Below are 20,405 nucleotides of genomic sequence, written 5' to 3'. Positions count from 1 at the left end.
AAAACCCAGGTGCAATCACATAGTCCAACAGGCTACTGCAATTAAGCCTGGATGTGCGTCAGGGAGAGCAGTGTAAATCTGGTTCTGTACACTGTGTGCAGCGTCAAAAAAACAAAAACGAGAAGCCTGTCAACGGCAAATGACTTTGGTACACTTGTTAACAAATTTGAATGAACTGACATGTTCGGTTTTTTTCAGTCAATATTGAAAACGTGATGTGCAGAAGTGATTTAAATGACAAAACTGCAATTGCTTGACTGAACATTGCACACTAAAAATGTAATCCAGGTTACTTAGTTTCAACATTTAAAACAATAGTTTCAGCACTATACAAGTATTAATTGTTGCATTCTTTCTCATGTACAGTATAAAATTGTTACAAAAAGGCATATGTGGTTAACAAATTCTGTACAGCAAAACAACTGAAACTACATCCTGCATTAATCTGAGGTCAGTGAAGACGGCAACATTTTAAACTTTAGCCCAGTGGTGTTCAAACAAACTCTACAAACTAAATCAGAGGTCAAAGTTCATGTTCACATTGTACAACAACTACAAGATGTATTTCATAAATTGTGAGAAACTAAACTTTACCATAATAAAATGTTTAGAGCTAATATATGTCCAACTAAACTGCATTGCAAATTATGCAATACTTTGCAGCAATAAAACATAAAAGTGCAAAGTCACAAAATGCAGAGACAGATTTGATAAATGCACTGGGGCTCAATTCAGTCATCACACTAAAGTTCCCTTTTGAGTAACATCCCTGATCGTACACTTTTCCCTTTGCTGCTGATTCTTAACACTAAGGATGATGCAAATGGAAAGCGCTCACAAAGTCTGACTGAAGAGATAAGTCATTATAGGCAACAATACTGCCAACACATCGAGTTTAGGCCGTGACTACATTCATATTGTTAGTAAAGGGACTGGTGAGTGCAAATTTTCTTCCAACAAACTCAAAACTAAAGATCTTTAAATGAACATAGTAAACAAACATGATATATATTAGGATGCTGCCTACTATGCGATCAGTGCCAACTACAGAGATCAAAATGTCATAATATTCACATGGTAAAAAAAAAAATATTACACAACTCCCCTCGTAAAAATCAAACCAGGTATCTATATCAGTAAACTATTCAAAGCACAACAAAGAAAGCACGTTTCCTCTCACAGAGAGCTCACATCATTGTTTCTACAACAGTTTGGGTGGGCTTCATCAGGTCATTGTTCCCGTTGGCGTTCAGGGGCTGCGTCAGCTCGCCACCCTTCACATTATACTCTTTGGGTCGCGAGCTCACACCAGACTTGGCTGGGGCTGCAACAGCTTTGATCCTCTGCAAACAACAAACATTGAGAATTGACACTGGAGCTCAAACACTTACAATTTAAAAGTAAAATAAGGGTTTACTTTTATAAAGTTTACATTTTTTTTAACATTAACAGAATGAGCCACTGAGACATATAGTTTGTACTACTGCATTAAAACAAAGACAACTGTCCAGTATCCAGAGCAATATACAATACAATCTCTCCAGCTCAAAAAAAGTTTGTATTTTTTTTTTTTTTTTTTTTTTTTTGTCTGTTTTGGGGTTTTTTTGAAAATGCAAATATGCAAATGTTTAGTGAACTAGACAATATACCTTCTTCCAGATGGGACAAGTATCAGTTGTGTCCTTTTGTTTTTTTTTCAGTCATTTTTTTTTTTCCAATTGGATCTAAATGTGCATGTCTCTACCTCCTTATAAAAGACAGTTTCACCTCAATCAGCGGCCCATTGGACTGCAGTATCTTGATGACCATAACGAGGGGGATGCAGATCATGGAGGTGAGGGCCAAAAACCACCCCAAACCAATGGCCCAATCGGGATACTCGTAGACCTTATTATAGGTGAGGGGCTTGTACTTGACCAGTGAGAAGATAAAGCAGCCCTGAAAGATAGGCGTAGGCATAAGTACAATTTGCTCATCTATTCTTAGTCTATATTTAAGAACATAGTTTTATCACACCATGCAGAGGACAGGAGTGATAATGGTCCAACTCCACTTCATCCACGGGTTTGGTCTGTAGCCAATCATATCCTCTACACCATCGTAGAAATTGTCTGCTCCTGTAAGACAAAAAATGCAATTATCATTAAGTATGCTATCGTGTTCACAGTCAGTAATGTTGGTAGGACATGAGTTCTATACTGATGTGTGATAACTAGTCAGGTTGTAGTTTTCTCTTCTCCTGACACACCCCCTAAAACATTTTAAATTATTTACTACTTGACATGTATCAGGCCACAAAAACATCTTTGTTTTGCACTATTTAGAGTTTGTGTTTCTTTGGGATCATTACTTTGACTGCCTACACAGGCTTGAATTTGAATGAGGCCTTTCTACTTACCATAAACCCAGGCTACAGCAATACATTCAAAGAATGCGACCCACAAAAGGCACACACCACTGGCTGCATAGTAGTCGAAGAGTTGAAACACGTACATGCCACCCTGAAAGACACAAGGGATTCATTATATGTGACTGGAAAAGAAAGACATGCCCAGAGGTGACAAAGGAGTGAGCTGTGGGGACTTCAGAGCAGGAGAATGCTGGCTACCTCCCAACACAAGCGCAGTTCAACAGGTGCAGACTTTTAACGTTAACGGTGAAATGGAAAAGCACATAGCAAATCATTCCATAGACCTTATTTGGGCAGGACAACGGGAGCTTGGTGTAGCTCACATATTGTATACGTTTTCTGTTCTTTTTATATAGAGGCAAAAACTTGACTTACCTTTGTAACCATTGCAAGCCCCAAAAGATAGCTTATGAAACACAACACAGCTATGAAGATTTCTCTTCTGTAACCCTTCCTTAGGAAGGACGGATACAAGTCCACTATCGAGGTGATCTGTCCTTCCACTTCAACAAACTGTGGGTCAAAGTAAAAGTATTTAGTTTGTGAAAGAAATCAATGTCTTTTTGTTTGCCCTCTGTGTTTACATCTACAGGCCAGTGATCACAGAAAGAGCTTTGTTCTCTTTCAAACGAGACCAGAATCTGCTTAAACGGCCAGTTGCAATCAAGTCATACCAGAACAAAAGAACAGTGGATCACTGTGCACATGTGTGAAACAGTGTTCATAAAATCAGAACAAGCTCATGTTTATACTCCGAGAACATGCGTCTTTGAATGTTACAGAGGCGTTTGCAGTGCACATTCTACATTTTACTGCTTCCAGAACAAAAAATAGCAAAGCATATGCATGTCCATAAAGATTTATAGAAAAGCCCACATATAGCACTGACATAGTTTCTCTTCAGAAAACAACTTGAGTATTTGCATGTTTTGACCTGCAGTCACTCGTGCTATTGGGGTACAATTACACTAGGAGCAGGAAATCTGAGCTCACTGGAGAATCCCCGGGACTTACTCTAGTGTTTTGTCTGTGGGTCAATCTTGTCTCAATCAGAGCTGTCTGGCCGTGGGTTAATGCTTGAATTAACCATGATTGTAATTACTGATTACCAATAAATAGCCACTTGCACACAAGAGCATTTTGCAGCTTTTAAACTGCTCTAACCCCCATGTGGTAAAATACCCCCCTGGAACAGGCTGCACCTCCTCTCTATCTGACACCTCAAATATACCAGCTGTGGAGATATGAAAATGTGACCTCACGCTAGGTCACCCACCTGGCTGTCGAGGCCCAGGAGCAGCAGCATGATAAAGAACAGAATGGCCCACAGCGTTGGCATAGGCATCATGGTCACAGCTTTGGGGTACGCAATAAAAGCCAAACCAGGACCTGCAGAGAACAAACAGGGAGGGGAGGAGAGGAGGACAAAGCAAAATTAATTATTTCATCTACTGTCAGCTTGGACGAAGAAAACTATATTTCTTTTAAATTCTAATTTGTGTCTTGCAGAGCCAGCCAGCATAATGTACAACCTTAGCAAACACATCTTTGAGTGAGTAATTCAAGACAAGCCTGTTCAATACTATTCCAAACAGTGTCAGACTGAATGAATTCAGTAATGCAACTGTCGGTCAAAGAAATACAATGACCACAGGCACCATCACCACAGGCTAAGGATAAATATGTAGAGAATCTCAACTATAATGGTCAAAATGTTTATTTTCATAGTGTTATTTTAATTTTCAAGGACTGGCAGTGTGAGCATGCCAAGAGAAGATGCAGCTTCAAATCCACAGAAAGTGAAGCAGAACAGAATCAAAGAAGTCCAGCTCAGGTCCACGGCTCTGAACAAAGTGGGCTTAAAAATGATAAATACAAATATCGCTGGTGTCCAAGTGTGCTACTATGGAAAAGATATCTCTTAAACAATTTTATGGACATAGTTTAACAGTATTGTGAAAGTCGCCAGTACAATGTAATGAGTCCCAATCCCAGAGAGTCAAATCTTTATGGCTTTCATTCAAGGAGTGTGCATTAGCCGATACTTTACATTTTCATCTACTGCTTATTTTTTTAGACCGGTTTTGAGGTTCCAATGGTCTTAGCTCGGCAGCAGCACCCACCATCACTGCTGCCATCACCTCGTACCTGACTCTGCCACATCGGCAATGTCCACCCCTTGTTCTTGTGCCATGAATCCCAGGACGGAAAATATTGCGAAGCCAGACACAAAGCTGGTACCGCTGTTGAGGCCTCCCAGCAGCAAACAGTCCCTGAGTCACACATATGTCATGGAGGTTGTTAATGAACACACAGGAACAGGTCACCACAGTCCCCACTTTAGTTCTGGGCTGCAAACCGCTGTCTGAACCGAGCTGTGGTCACTAAAACAGCCCCCATGTCCCCACAACACCAAGCTCACCTGTAGCAGTTGTATTTGTACTTGTTGTAGCTTCCCAGTGATGTCATGGCTCCCAAACAAATGGCGTACGAGAAGAAGATCTGCGTCCCTGCGTCTATCCACACCTAAAATAAAGCCATTATACAAATTAGAGTGAATATGAATTTCTCTAACCATACAGAAGATTGGTTTGATTGGTTTCTATCCTTATACCCTTTATATTCTTTTATTTATTTTTATTTTTAACTAAAGTGCATATTTTATTCCATATATTTTGCACTTTATTTGTCAAATTAAGCTTTAGTCTACTGTTTATAAAGTATAATGAACAGCTTTTGGTACTCTATGCAAGAGTTTCAGATGGCAAACCCCTCCCGCCAAACCATAACCTCATATTGGATACTTTTGCCCCCATTTTTGTAGGCATATGTCCTGAAATAATATTGAGTCAGGAAGTTCTGAAGGCTCAGGAGCCTGGGGGTCTTCCTTCTGGATAATAGATGCAATCTCCTTAAATCTAACAAAAAAAAACCTGCATCTTTTACATTAATCAATTTATGCCATTTAGTAATACATTATGATTGCACTTCTCTCAAAGTTAACCCATGTTTTACACTTGCTGCATATCACTTTGGGCAAATCAACAACTGAAAACTCATGTTCAACTGTTCAAACTGTTGAAATGTCACTGCACATCTTAAGTTTATGGCCATACCTCTGGGTCCTGCAGCCGGCTCAGATCAGGATAAAGGTAAAATTTGATTCCCTCAGAAGCGCCGGGCAAAGTGACCCCACGCACAAGGAGTACAATCAGCATCACAAATGGGAATGTTGCAGTGAAGTAAACAACCTAAAAACACATAGGAACAAAACTCATGTGAATAAAGATTCAGACCTCTGTGACACAACTTCTCTATTTTTAATATGAGAAATATCTCTGTAGCTGAAAACATAGTAGCAGTAATAAGGCATGAATAAATGTATAGTGTATCAGTTAGCATTGATTTATTCTGAACTTATAACTAGAAATAAACAAGGAAATGAGAGCCATTGGGGGCCCATTTGTAAAAAGATTTCAAACTCTAAAGTTTGGTCTTCAAAATAACTAAACTAGTTATTCTGAAGACTAGTTAACTAAAATCTATAATTATCCATAAAAAGTGGATCTATTTTTTACTGATGAAAACCAATTAATTAATCAATAACGTTGTGCTATATTAAAGAGGGGGTATTATGCGAAATATATATTTGTATATTTTGAGCTTTTTACCATGTTATAACATTGTTCTCTCGTCAAAAACGTGCCAGTCGTTTCCATCCATCCATGTTTAAGTATTTTAGCAATTTCTCCCAGGCCCAATTCGAGCCCTCGTTACAGTTAGCTGTAAGGTTTGTGCAATGCTCTCCCCATAATCCATGCTCCCACACGACAATTCTCCATTATATAATAATATAATATAATATTTTACATTTTCAAAACAATAAAAGTTAACATGGCGATCTAAATAAGTTATGTGTTAGCAATTAATACCCCATAAAAGTAAAATAACCCCACTTTAAAGGGCAATTTCCAGATAAAGGCTTTGGAATGGCTTACTAGTTTTAATTGAATCTTCAACAAACTAGCAAAATGTTTGAAAGAAAAATCCATTATGGGTTGAGCTTTTGTCCCACAATGAAAACAGAGAAAGAGCTCCTCTCAAGAGTCACTAAGCAGACAGTGAGTCTGGCCAAAAAGTCACATCTTACAGCAACCTCCAAATCAAACAAATCAGCTCGGCCTGAGCAGTTTCTCTGGTGTTTTATCAGAACAACACAATGCAGACCGGATGTGTGTGGTTAGGACTTACTTTCCCAGTGGACTTGACTCCTTTCCAGATGCAAAAGAAGCAGATAACCCACACAGCTAAGAGACACAGGGCCAAGTCCCACTTCAGAGTCCCAACATCCTCAATCCCACTGGAAATGCTCAACACATTTCGCCTGAAAAAAAGAAATATAATATTATATTATATATTTTCCTCAACACATTTATATTTTCATTCCTAAAATACAACATTATAATAATGTATTGTTTTTCAAAACATCCAAAAGTGTTTTACAGTGCATTATACATTCATTATGCATTCACTCAACAATAGTGATAAGATAAAAATGTAGCCAGAACTGCCTTGGACAGGCTGATGGAGCAAGTCTGCCAATCTGCACCATGGGCCCCTCCAATCACCACTCATCACTGACTCTCACATCATATGAGATAAGGTGACTGAAGTGTCTTGCCTAAGGACACAACAACAGTATGCCGTTGAGCAAGTGCCGCTCCACTGTGACATCTGGTATTCCCAGTGATTTCCCATCCAAGTACTAACTAGGTCCAGCCCTGCTTAGCTTCCACGATTTGACGAGATCGCAAGGTGGTATCACTTATGAATTACACACGTCACCATGCAGGCCAAACAGTTATGTCCATTACACTATTTTTATAATTAATTATATTATAAAAACATATTCATATATTCCATTGCCACTAGGAGCACTTCTTCCATGGTTTGTTTTCAAAACTTTCAAGTCGTACTTACAGTTCCCAACTACTACCATTCTCTGCATAAAGAGACTTTCGTGAACAAATGTCAAAGCTGCATGTAATAATGAAGCGTACTAGCAGAACTCATGGGAAGAAATTAATCTTACCAAACAATTTAGGTAATAGTGTAAATAAATAGTGTAACAAAATAGTATGTGTCTCAATCATGCATGAGAAAACTCACTCCCAGAACTCGGTGACAGGGGAGGTAAAATTAGTCATGTTGGTGGCCAGCCAAAAGGTCTTGTTCTTGCGGATAGTGTCCTCGACACAGTTTTCGGTGTTCCAGGGCTGTTTGCACTTGGCCCAAGGCAGCTCAGGCTGAAAGCACTGCAGCAGGTAGTACAAGCCCCAGGCCAAGATAACTATGTAGTAGATGTTCAGAAGGGAGACGATCACAATGGATGCATAGCCTATACCTGCAGAGAAAGAAAATCAAATTCAGTGTTTAAATGTGAAAAAGTCAATACAGGGGTTGATATTATGTTATGAGAATAAGCCTCTAAAAAGTGTAATCTGCAAACAATTTGCAAATTCTTTCATTTGGTAACCGAGTCCATAAATTTGATCATTAATCACCAGTATAAATAATATAATTTGTGCTACTTTTTTTCTTGCCTGTTTTTGTTTCATGTAGATGAGATCAAACTATAGAATATTGTCCTGCTTTGTGCCTCAATATATCAGTGGCTCTAAACATAGTATAGGATAGTATTATATAAACCTTTACGAACAGAAATCTAAATCTCATTCACAAACTGTCTGTTCTCATATTACTGCCGACATGTGTTGAGCTCACAAGTGTTATCAGTGGAGGTGTTAAGGACACTCAGGCACTTGACCTTTATCAGCTCCTCATTGTCCTAAAAAGGTTTAACATGTCTGACCCAAGCCCATGTGATGAAGCAGTCTTTCTGTTTTTGTCCTATTTTTAGATGGCTTTGTCATGAACCTGCACAGAGAAATCCCCAGTACTTGTCCACCTTTACTCAGGACTATTTAAAAGTCTTTATCTCCAACCAACACCTCATTCTGACATTCTCCATGGAAACTTGGAAAGATCATGGGGAGAGGTTTTGTTTCAAGGAGCATTGGGGAATTTGGAACCGTGTTCTAACTATAGCACTTGTGACACCATAAATGTGGTACAGGGAACATAATTGCTGCATGAGATTCGTCATGTGGATTTTTTGCAGAACCACATTATCAAGACCTGGTTAGTCCTGGTATAGACAGTTAGGTGTGGTAATGGTTTAGAGAAAATCTGCTCAGATCTAATCTTAAAACTTGTTTAGGGTCTCTTGTTGCATTTCACATTATAAATCTAGTTGGTTCATCCTGGGTAATTCCAATAAATATGGCTACTTGGATCTTGGTGTTGAATGTTTGCAAATGACAACTTTAGACCGTCTTGTCCTAGGACAGACTCCATGGAAATATTAAATAGTGGAGACCACCAACAGTTGGTCAGTGTCTCTTATCTTCAGCTGTTCCCGCCATATCCGTTCTTTTATGGGACGTGTCTCATGTGACCTAGAGTCAGGCTGAAAGGCAGCTGCTGGGGACGTGGTCCCTTTTAGCAAGCCTGGGCCAGTGGTGATGCAGGTGAAGACAACAACAATCTGCTGCTGGCTGCAACAGGAGTTTTCTCACCAAGCGTCATGTCACCGTGTCATTTCCATTTGTAACTGCATTTAGGTGATATTATGTTGTGCCCTTTTAATGGTGAAGAACAACAGAGCTCAGGAGGTAGTAGGTACCATTACTCTTGGACAAGACACTTCATCCACGTAGCCACTTTGCTTTTACACTTTTATGTCATTGCGGTGGGCACTGATCTGTCTATCATAAAAGTAGTTTTATTGGCGTAAAAACGGGACAAATAGTTTATCACTTCTCTAAACTATCCTTCCATTTTGACTTGACCATTGGCTTTTCCTGATTCCATGTCTCAGCTACTTAGAGGTACGTGTTTCTTACAAATTAGTCAAAACAAAGTCTAAACTTTGTTCTGTTGCTATTTAACATTAAAGGTACATTGCTGAGATGTGAGATGTTAAAACATAGCACTTTTTCCTGCCCTGAGCATCCCACATTTAACTTTGCTGCCTGCACTGGGTTTTTTTGCAAAGTCCTCTGATCTGCAACAGAACAACTGATCGTACCAGAGCTACAACCACATGTGTAGAGCTTGCAGACTGACCAGTGAAAATGGGGCAGATCTTTGCCCAGCAGGTGATGCCCCCCTCAGAGGTGTACTGTCCCAGAGCCACCTCCAGAAAGAACACAGGCAGCCCTCCTCCGAACAGGAAGATGAAGTATGGAATCAGAAAAGCACCTTGGCAACATAATAATAAAGAAAACATTAGTAAACTATCACATTTTATACATTTGTTTTCAAATGGTAGAATCTTTGGTAATGTGCAGGCTTCTTTTGCAGTTTTGCAGCCTTTAACTGAATTTGCATACAGTTGCAAATTACTTCGTAGTTTTTGTTCTTTAAGATAGGCACAGTTAATCCCTAGAGCCAGGGTTAAGTCTTGGATTTGTTTCCTTCATGTAGTCAAGTTAAAGGCTTGTCTTTGCGTCAGATTGACTCAGATGTGCATCTTAACTCCAGAATGCACCTCACAGCCAATCAGAAAGCATGCTATGTGGACGTGTTACACACCAAAAGTGCGGTACTTAGTTCATCCACAGTGTCTGTAGAACTGCAGATGAAAGATGGCTTGAAAACGCTTTAGTTTCATGCAAACATCTCTGTCCATGAGTCTAATATAATTGTATATACGTAGTTGTATATTTTTGGGTTTCCATAATGCACCTATGATGATGAAAACACTGAAGCTCAAACGCACACCGGAACTCCTGCCTGTGCAGTATAAACCAGGTTGGTTGCTTTGTTTGGGTGAAGTGCATTTTGTGTTTGAATGTAGATTTACTCTTATTTTAGTTTATAGATGTTTATTGTGTAAAATATACTTTGTTTTCCTTGATATGAAAAGTGCGACAATTTCCATTAGCACTTATCTTTTACATACCTCCTCCGTTTTTGTAACACAGATAGGGAAATCTCCAGACGTTTCCTAATCCAACGAAGCCCCCAGCCACAGACAGGACAAAGTCGAGTTTGCTGGACCACTTCTCCCTCTGAGGGACCTTGCCTTCTGCCTCATCCTCAGGCCGTGTTCCAGGACTCTTTCCTGGAGAGGGTTTGAGTGTATCCTTGTGGAAGTCCTTTAGGCATTGGAGTTTTTCCTTTTGCGCCATGCTGTGGACCAAAGCAAGGGACTAGTTAGTTTGTGGTTTTATTTATTTGAATTATTTGACAGCAATTTACACTAGCACTGATGGACTAAATTGAGCCATACACAGTGCATTGTCACATTGAGTATAACTCTGTGATTATGATTGGGTCATGTAGCTCTCAAGCCTAACTTGAACATTATCTGTGTAAAGTTTTATACAGTTTAGTTGAACGGTGAATGAATATTTGGGACCAGATCAATGGTCAAATCGATCTCCCATTTAGAGATTGGGAGAGAGACATAACATTCAAAGACTTAACAAGGACTAAAACAGACTTGACCAAGACAAAAGCAAATCACCTCTAAGTACTTACATTTTTATAACTTAACACTTTGGCACAAAACCTATTTTTGAAATGAAATCAACCATAATGTCTATGCTTTTGTTTTTGGTGTTCCTTTATTGCAATGGCCATTTCTTCTACTTACTACCTTGTGCAAAACCTTGTTAAATGTGTCAGACAAAATGGTAGAGGTGAAAAGGAGAGGACACAAAATGAATGAGCATTAGTGGGATAAGTCTGTCTGCTTAAAGCATTAAACTGTGCTTTGTCACCAGAGGACATGATACACACGTAGAATGTTAGAGCTAATCTGGCTAAGCTGATGCACTGAGGTCATATCAACTACAGTGGAAAGATACCAGCCACATACATTACAAATGCATGTGTGTGTGAATAATTATTAAGTACATTTATCAGCTGACAACAATAACTGTGATTACTTTAGTGTAATTTTGGTAGGGCCAATAACTTTTTGTTTATGTTTTAGTGTCCCATCTAAAACCAAAGCTACTTGTTGATGTGACTTTATTTTATATTGGCTCAAAAGTCTATGGAAAGGAAAGAGACAATAAATGTGAAGTATTAAAATTGACTTATGATTACGTTCAGTGCTACAGGCTGGCTGTCGAAGTTATAAGCTTAAGTTTCCTTGACTGTTTGCACTCCACCTTTCCAAGAACCATGGGATTTATCATTACAGACCCAAGTATCTTCTTTCCACGCATTAGTTCAAAGAGTGAGGAAAGTCACCCTAATAATAGGACAGAAATACCTAATGCATATCCACCAATGTGAGTTTTTTTCAGCAGCTAAACAAAATATGTTAGGATCAAAAGAGACAAAATAATGGAATAAAAGACTAACTGAAGTGGAATTTCTTTCCAGTTATGGCCCAGAAACATATCGTACTTTATGAAACAATGAAAATGTGGATTTAGATGTACCATCAGATGTAACAAATACAAATAACCAATATATGTACTAATCAATATTCCAACCAATAACCAACATTATTTACTATTACAGGAGAGTATGGCCTTACTGTTTTTTGCTTTTCCAATTCTACAGTAACAAATTTCTGTTTTTTAAGAATGTATCCACTCATTTGACTGTGTTTATCATCTTCTTGTGTGGGCCAAGGACGGCCACTTAAGCCAAAAACTGACCATTGGTACCAGTTTGGTCGGGTCCTCATTCTTCCCCTAAAAACAATGTCTTCTTTTTATACGGACACAATTAATGTCCGGGCAGCAGAAACCTTGTCCCATGGCTTTGGAGGTATTTCGCTCTTCCTGTTATGCATGACAAGTCAGCTTGAACCACTTCCCACTTTCAGACCTCATTACATAACTGCTTCACTACTGACTTTCACTCTTTCTCATCTGAGTTTTACTATATGTACGTATTTGCAATTGCGTCTTTTGCTGCTTGCAATAACAAAATAGTGACTTTTTTTTCTCCATAACACACAATTACATGCAGACTTACACTAAAATTCATATCCAAAGAACAATTATATTTCTTACTTAAAATTATGGGCTTACTACAGAACAATTCACTTTTCTCATCCTGTCTTTATGACTGATCAAATCATTGTTTTTCTGCTAAGACAAAAACAGGCTAATGTTGTTGCTTTTCATTCAGTAATATAGATTTCTCATTTCCAAATCCACAAATTTAAAAACGTACATCCAGAAAGCAAAGCACACATTGCATTGTAATAACTGATTATATATATCATATATAATAAAACACTTTTATCTTCAATATTTCTTTCAAACGGCCAATTCAAACTATACATTAAACACTAGTACAAGAACAACATATCACTTTTAATACACTTAAACACACATCTATATTAAAACGTATTCACAAAGCAAATATATTCTCTTTATATTCTCGGTAACAACCAACAGTAATCTATCTATAAATATAAGATCACACAGACTTACAGTTCCTTCATGGCTAAGTTTAGTTTCCCAGTGTCTCAGCTGTCACCATGCCACTGTACTGAAGTGCCTTTATGCTGACCAGGGTGAGGAGGGGGAGAGCTGAAGGCAAAAGTCCGCCCCCTTTGGCTAAAGACAATTAATTCCAGGCATATGATTGGTCAGAGCCCGAGCACTGACCAATTGCTCAGGTGCCAACCAAGAGGACTGTAAATTTCCACTTCTCAATGTGCTTCATGCCCACAAAACATACACAGGCTCCCATGTAAAGTGGTGGAGAAGAAGTAGTAGCAGTAGTATGGCCTAAAGGACTAAGGAATAAATGTAGGGAAGTAAGTATTCATGGTTATGGTTAGAAAATTTACTTTATATGTGAGGATGGAGCAGTAACTATATTTACTCAAGTGGGAATATTTACACTTTCACTTGATGTTATAAGATAAACATAGCAGCCATTTTAGGCTTCTTTTTGTCAATGTTTATGCTTCATGATGCTGTGAATAATGAATAATGGCCATAGTAGTTTTAACTGTAGCAGTAGTATGAGGGCAAGTATACTGTTGTTGTGCCCATGGGCATGACACTTCACCAGTCTTGTCTAAATATGAATGTGTTGTGAGTGATTAGTGGTGGTCGGAGAGTCTGTTGTTGAAGATTGGCAACGACCTCTCTGGCAGTGTGCCAGCTAAGGCTGTAGTAGAAGATAATCACAACAGAATATGAGGAGTGAATAGATAATTGAATTTAAAGTTACTTTGAAATTGAGATATTAGACCAATGCATTTTGAGTATACTTCTTTAACATCTGTTATTTTATGAGAATAATTATACCAAATAACGGGTCAAACTCACAGTTTTACAAGATAATTCCTATTTATACCAACAGATGTCAATGTTCCGAGAAGTATTTAAAATCACAGCCTTTTCATGATGTGCAGTGTGTGTCTGAGAAATGTAAACTGCTACAGTTCGGCTCATAACAATGCCATATATGGTCATGTGATTCATCTACAGTAGATGCAGGATTTACAATGTTGAATTGAGATAAGTACCACTGACTGGCTAATAAAAAAACACTGCTCGTCATGGAACAGCCCTTATACTTACAGTTTGGAGGTTTGCAAAATAATATGATGCCATATGAATGTGATGCGTGGAATGAGAATGGTGGTTGTAGATGGAGGGACTGAGGGCAGTCTTACCAGGGGTGGAGTCATGAAAAATGCATTGTAAATTGTATTTTGTGTCCAAAAGAGCAATATAAATCTAATAAATTTTTATTATTATAATACTATAGAGAATACTTTCTTCCTGCTACCAAGTAAAGCAAATCAACTTCATTGTGAGTAGCCTAAGTACGCCAATTGTTTAGAAGGTAAAGGAGTCATTGCATTTTTGCGTTACTCACAAAGCAGCAGTAGTTTGTTTTGGTTTTGTTTTGTTTTTTAGACCTCCCTGGTGTCAGTGTTTTAGGGAGGGCTTACATGCCAATGCATATAAAAAGTGCGTTGACCCCTGAGTTAACTCTGAGAGCCTGCTGTTTATTACACGCACTTCATCATAATATATTCTTAACGCTGGGAAGACAAGAGTAGGTCAAGTCTATGACACTAAGTATGTAATATAAGCTAATAAACGTCTTAGCCAGTCACACCCGTGTCAATCCTGTCACATCTAAGTCACTGAATGAAGAGGGTGAGGCTGGGGTGAGATAATGACACACTGGACAGCAGGGGCGCACCGATGGAGAAAAGTCCAAAAGGAAACTATTCCCAATGTTATTATCCGAAAACACAAGAGTTCATTGCCTTTTAGTTGGCACGATAAATGGCATCACAAAAGATAGGCTATCTTGAATTGGAGAAGTGCACGTAGGCCTAAACAAACACAACCTGCAACGTTTCTATAAAAAAAAGTAACAATAGCCAAATCAACACAATAGAAAAATCATCATAATCCCTTTGATAAACAACATGAACATCACTTTGAATAACAATACAAACGGGAAACTCTTATCTCTCACTGTATAGGCAAATAGAGATGCCAGTTACCTGTCCGTGTACATTTTTAATCATCGTAGTCCTGCTCCTCGTGGGTGAAGTGTGTTGGCGCATGGACAGTAGTAGGATCATGTCTTCTTGAAGATTGTTGATGTGAGCATGTTTAATATTATCAGTTTGAGTGGAAAATCACCAGCTTCTCCATGAAACCACCACTTCTTAAAGAGACAGGTGCCCGTTTATTCACTTCGCTTCACCCCTTCATGATCTCGGTCAGCCGCTGGACTGGAGTGCGTGTGTGCCAGTGCGTAAAGGCGCAGGGACCACGGGATATGGTTTAATTGCGGGTATATGCTGCGTTTGACGATCATGTGCGAGAGTATGCTGCAAAATGTAGATGGCATGTTCCATGATAGGCTGTCCTAATAATCATCATAATGTCAAGTTTCTTATGGGTTACAGTTTGTCAAGGAAAAAAAAAAAAAAGGAGAAACTGTTGGTTGGCTCAAAAAGCCGCTGTTCCAAATTCTGCAGTTAGGCCCAACTTTGTATTTAGGTGTATCTTTTTTATTATCTGGCAGCAAGCAAGTTGGAGATGTTTTGTAAACTTGGTTATCATTATGTTAGCCTACTTTAATTTGAACCTTTAGATACAAGTGTGGATATTAGTCAGGATCATCTTTGCCTACACAAAAACATGAAGAGAGTTGGATTCACTGACCGCCTGTGTCTGACTGTTTACACTGGAGGCTTCAGAGTCAAAGGTTGATGTTCTCGCTAGAAATTAGCCTCAGTCTCTTATAAATGCCAGACAGGTCACATGGTCCCTCTGTGAAGCCCTCTCACAGTTTAAGGCCTCTAAAATACATATACTAAGTTTCTTTATTTCTGGAGTTGTCTTTTATCTGCAAAGCCAGCATATTAGACAGGGCTGTTTAATATTTCCTGTTTTTTTTTTTGTGTGTGTGAAATACCTCTGCTCTTTGTGGAAGCATAGCACTTGGCCTTGAAAAAATGAATAAAGAGGTTGGCATCTGGAAGGGCATCTGGTGTAGATTAATGCCAATGCTACTGAGGCACAAATCACTGCACATAAGGTGGTATAGCTGCTTACCTCAGATACAGAAACCCAAAAGGAACTGTTTTTGTAGAAAACTGTATTAAATGTAGAGCTTTAACCCATTATTCCAAGTTAGTTAATGTCATGCTCTTCCAGTTATGACTACACAAACAAACTATGATAACACATTGAGATATTGCCATTTCTTAACGGTCTGTTTCTCCTGCCTCCTTGTGTTTACTCTCCCTTATCTGCCGGCAGAGCTTACCATAACACCACTGCTGCCTCCCCGCTTGCCTGTCTGTGTAACATCGGCTAATTCTTCAAGGATTCACAGCTTAATCCCATATTACCCGAGCTATGTTAAGTGCAAGCATCTGACCGTCACACACTTACAACAACAATGTCAGACTCCACTGGAAATTTACAAAACTCATTCTGAATACTGGAAGAAGGAAGTACTCCTAATACCCAACTAAAAGTACTAGAAAATTATACTATTCAAGTTGGTATATTGTTACAGCTAATACATATTGCTAGCTTGTCTTAGTCCAACCAAACCTTAGACTTATTACTATATGAACATAACAACATAACCAAGTACATTTATAACTGTAGTAAAACCACTATGAAAACTACTAGTACTTCTAACCTGCTTTACATTGATTGGATTTGGCAGTGTTTTATAATGATACATAATAATGATAATAATATGTAGTGCCTTTGGATGCATGTGGCTGGCTCTTTGCATGTTGTGGGGATGAGAATATAAGGGAAAGAGCCCATTCATGCAGCACAGGCTCCAATCCGATAAAGGGATCTGCTCGGCGCAGTTCATTTTAGTTTGTGTGTTTACTGTGCCGTCCCTTACATAAGAGGAGGACACTGGGGGGACGTGAGTCACTGCAGACTGACTCAACATTCAACACGAAACATCAACTTTGCTTGGTACTAAAATACAGAAGTGTCAATATCCTAAAACAGCTGTTAAAATATGAGTGTTACTGCATACCATTTTACTGCTTCTTTTGCTACTATTATTTTACTGCTATATTTCAGCTACTATGTCTCAAAATGTCAGTGTGAACTAATCAAACAGTTTCAGACGCAGGACATGTAATAGATGTAAATATCCTGAGAGCTAATTCCCCTGTAGGTCAGTCTGTGGCTAAATACTGGCTTAACCACTCTCCTTCACCAAGGAAAATCCTGAACTGATAACAACATACACCAGTCCAAGGGATAAAATAATACACCTTAAGTCTATACAAACAATGGCACGTGTCTGGCAAGGCAAGGCAAGTTTATTTGTATAGCGCAAATCGTACACAAGGTAATTCAAAGTGCTTTACAGAATAAGAAAGACATTAAAATCACACAAATCAAAACATAAATAATCACCCAATCTGCAACTCTCTCACCCACTCGTTTGCACCCTTTAAAAACTCTCTCTTGCACTCTTTAAACACTGTCTTGCTCAATTTAAGAATTTTCCCATTACTTTACAAAAAAAACCTTTCCTGTCACTTCTCAGATACTTTCCTGTCACTTTACTATGTCTAATAAAAGTCCATCAGTCCATGTTTCTTTTGTCATCATAAAATTACCATTAAAGGAGAAGAGTGCAGAATAAAAACCTTTCAGTCGTATGCACAGCTAAACAGAACCGTTTTGAGCCTGGATTTAAATATTGTCAAAGTAGAGGCCTGTCTCACATCTTCAGGAAGACTGTTCCAAGTTTTAGCTGCATAAAACTGAAACGCTGATTCCCCATGTTTAGTCCTGACTCTGGGCACCAGCAGGAGGCCGGTCCCTGAAGCCCTCAAATTGCGAGATGGTTCATATGACACTAACATGTCGGAGATATACTTTGGACCTAGGCCATGGAGAGACTTATACACAAGCAGACCTGCTTCAAAGTCTATTCTTTGAGCTATAGGAAGCCAGTGCAGAGACCTGAGCACAGGACTTATGTGCTCATACTTCCTGGTTCTAGTCAGGACCCGAGCAGCAGCATTCTGGATGTACTGCAGCTGTGTTAAGGCTCGTTTGGAGAGGCCAGTGAGCAGGACGTTACAGTAGTCTAACCTACTGGAGACAAATGCATGGCTAAGTCTCTCTAAGTCTGGCTTTGACAGTATACCTTTGATTTTTGCAATGTTTTTAGATGGTAAAAAGCTGCAGATGTTGTTGATTTGATGTGGCTGTTAAAGTTCAAGTCTGAGTCCATTATTACCCCTAGATTTCTAGCCTGATTTGAAGGTTTTAGAGAGAGAGACTGGAGGTGACTGCTGACACGTTCTCTATGTTTCTGTGGGCCAAAGATGATGACTTCAGTCTTGTCTGAGTTTAGCAGAAGAAAGTTGTTTTGCATCCACACACTGATCTGCTGGATGCAGTGGCAGAGTGAATCCACTGGTCCATATTCACCTGCTGCCAGTGAGACATAGATCTGAGTGTCATCTGCATAGTTGTGGTAAGACACATTATTGCTGCGTATTAACTGGCCTAACGGCAGCATGTAGAGATTGAACAGCAGGGGTCCCAGGATTGAACCCTGGGGTACCCCACAGGTCAGGGACATTTTATCTGATATACATTTTCCAATTTCAACAAAGTACTCCCTGTTTTCTAAATAGGACTTGAACCAGTTTAGTGCAGTACCAGAGATGCCCACCCAGTCCCCTAGTCTCTGTAAGAGAATCCCATGATCCACAGTGTCAAAGGCACAAAGACTGAGACTTTGCCTGCATCAGTGTTCAGGCGGATGTCATTTGTCACCTTGATAAGAGCAGTCTCAGTGCTGTGGTGGGGTCTAAAACCTGATTGGAAGACATCAAAGGAGTTGTTCATTTCGAGGAAGTTATTAAGTTGTTGGTAAACAACTTTTTCGAGGACTTTGCCTAAAAACGGCAGATTTGAGATCGGTCGAAAATTGTTCAATATTGTGGCATCAAGACTCCTCTTCTTTAGGAGAGGCTTGATGACCGCAGTTTTCAAAGCGCTTGGGAATGTTCCAGATTGAAGTGACATAACTATGTTAGTGAGTGGTGATGGAAAACTGTTGAGCACAGACTTTAGTGGGTAACACATCGAGGCAGCATGTAGATGAACTCAAACTGGTGATGATCTCTTGGACAGTTTTGTCAGTTACAGGTGCAAAGTGAGTCAGCTCTAAGTGTCTAGGTGGGTGCTGGGTTGTTATTTGCGTTGTGGAATTTATGGCATTTTTAATGCCCTGAACCTTGTCATTAAAGAACACTGCAAACTCATTGCACTTAGATGTGGAAATTAGTTCTAACGGCAGTGGAGCTGGGGGGTTTGTTGTTTACCATTGCAAACAGGACACGAGAGTTGTTACTACAACTTCCAATAATGTCAGAAAAATACTTTTACCTTGTTCTACATAATCTGTGGTTGTACATGTGCATCTTTTCTCTGTAAATCTTATAATGAACCTGGAGCTTTGACTTGCGTCATTCCCGCTCGGCCCTCCGGCACTCCCTTTTCTGTGCCCTGACCGAGTCATCATTCCTCCATGGCGCTTTTTGCTTATCTTTAACCATTTTAACCTTCATTGGGGCAATGGTGTCCAGAACATTCAAAACACTCAAAGTTACAGAGTTCAACAAATCATCAACATTAGAACATGAGGCATTTTCAAAGTGTATCATTTCCATGAACAGTGCACCTGTGTTATCATTTATGTGTCTCCTTCGAACAACTGCAGGACCAGCCGCTGGTTTGAGAATAACAGACAGGTCAAAGAAGACACAGAAATGATCAGACAGAGCAACATCCACCACATTGACATTTAAAATATCTACTCCTTTTGTGATGAGCAGGTCCAGAGTGTGTCCTCTGTTGTGGGTGGGCTTGCTGACATGCTGAGTCAGACCAAAGGTTTCAAGGACAGAACCGAGCTTTTTAGCGTTTCTGTCAAACACATTATCCACATGTACATTAAAATCACCTGTAATGACTAAACCATCAAAGTCTGTGCAGACGACTGAAAGCATCTCAGTAAAATCATCAATAAAACTCAGACAGTGCTGGGGAGGTTTGTATATGACTAAGTAGAGTATGGAGGGGGATTGTTTTAGCTCTATTTTGAATGAAACATACTCAAAAAATGAAAACACCCCAAATGACAAACTGTAAGTAACTAAATTATCTCTAAAAAAAAATGCACACACACCTCCACCCTTTTTGTGTCTGTACTTTGGTCCTTTATTTCTAATGCTATTTTGACCTGAAATGAGGAGAAAGATATATATTAAGTAAACCTGTGGAGATGGGATTCTTTACCAGACCATAATGTGTCTTTTGTTGTTTTTTCTTAATGCTTTTTCTTTTATTTCTCCTGTGGGTCATAATAAAGTTAAATGAGCAGATAAATTGAAGGACAA

General features: G+C 39.1%; 1 protein-coding gene across 1 annotated transcript; it reads right to left on the bottom strand.

Moving 5' to 3' along the window:
• Positions 1 to 253: 253 nt before the first annotated feature.
• slc6a6a (solute carrier family 6 member 6a) lies at positions 254 to 13,093 on the bottom strand. The gene is made up of 14 exons (XM_033969557.2): positions 12,940 to 13,093; positions 10,437 to 10,666; positions 9,599 to 9,733; positions 7,580 to 7,814; positions 6,662 to 6,794; positions 5,527 to 5,661; positions 4,833 to 4,936; positions 4,559 to 4,683; positions 3,687 to 3,799; positions 2,786 to 2,923; positions 2,399 to 2,501; positions 2,017 to 2,117; positions 1,768 to 1,938; positions 254 to 1,343 (listed from the first exon to the last, which is right to left on the bottom strand). Exons 1-14 carry the CDS (start codon positions 12,948 to 12,950, stop codon positions 1,188 to 1,190), a joined length of 1,890 nt encoding a protein of 629 aa, XP_033825448.1. The 5' UTR covers positions 12,951 to 13,093; the 3' UTR covers positions 254 to 1,187.
• Between the last annotated feature and the right edge of the window lie 7,312 nt (positions 13,094 to 20,405).

The sequence above is a fragment of the Periophthalmus magnuspinnatus genome, chromosome 7 (assembly GCF_009829125.3).
Source record: "Periophthalmus magnuspinnatus isolate fPerMag1 chromosome 7, fPerMag1.2.pri, whole genome shotgun sequence".
Classification (NCBI taxonomy): Eukaryota; Metazoa; Chordata; class Actinopteri; order Gobiiformes; family Gobiidae; genus Periophthalmus; species Periophthalmus magnuspinnatus.
The sequence above is the reverse complement of the archived record's forward strand: the minus strand, read 5'-3'. Positions and strand labels throughout refer to the sequence as shown.

Bases quoted from the DNA above. Each gene is read 5' to 3' on its own strand.
- slc6a6a (XM_033969557.2), bottom strand. The intron at 3,800-4,558 runs GTACGAGGTGAT...TGTTCTCTGCAG, and splicing joins TGCCGATGTGGCAGAGTCAG to GTCCTGGTTTGGCTTTTATT. The intron at 1,939-2,016 runs GTGTGATAAAAC...CCTATCTTTCAG, and splicing joins TCACTCCTGTCCTCTGCATG to GGCTGCTTTATCTTCTCACT.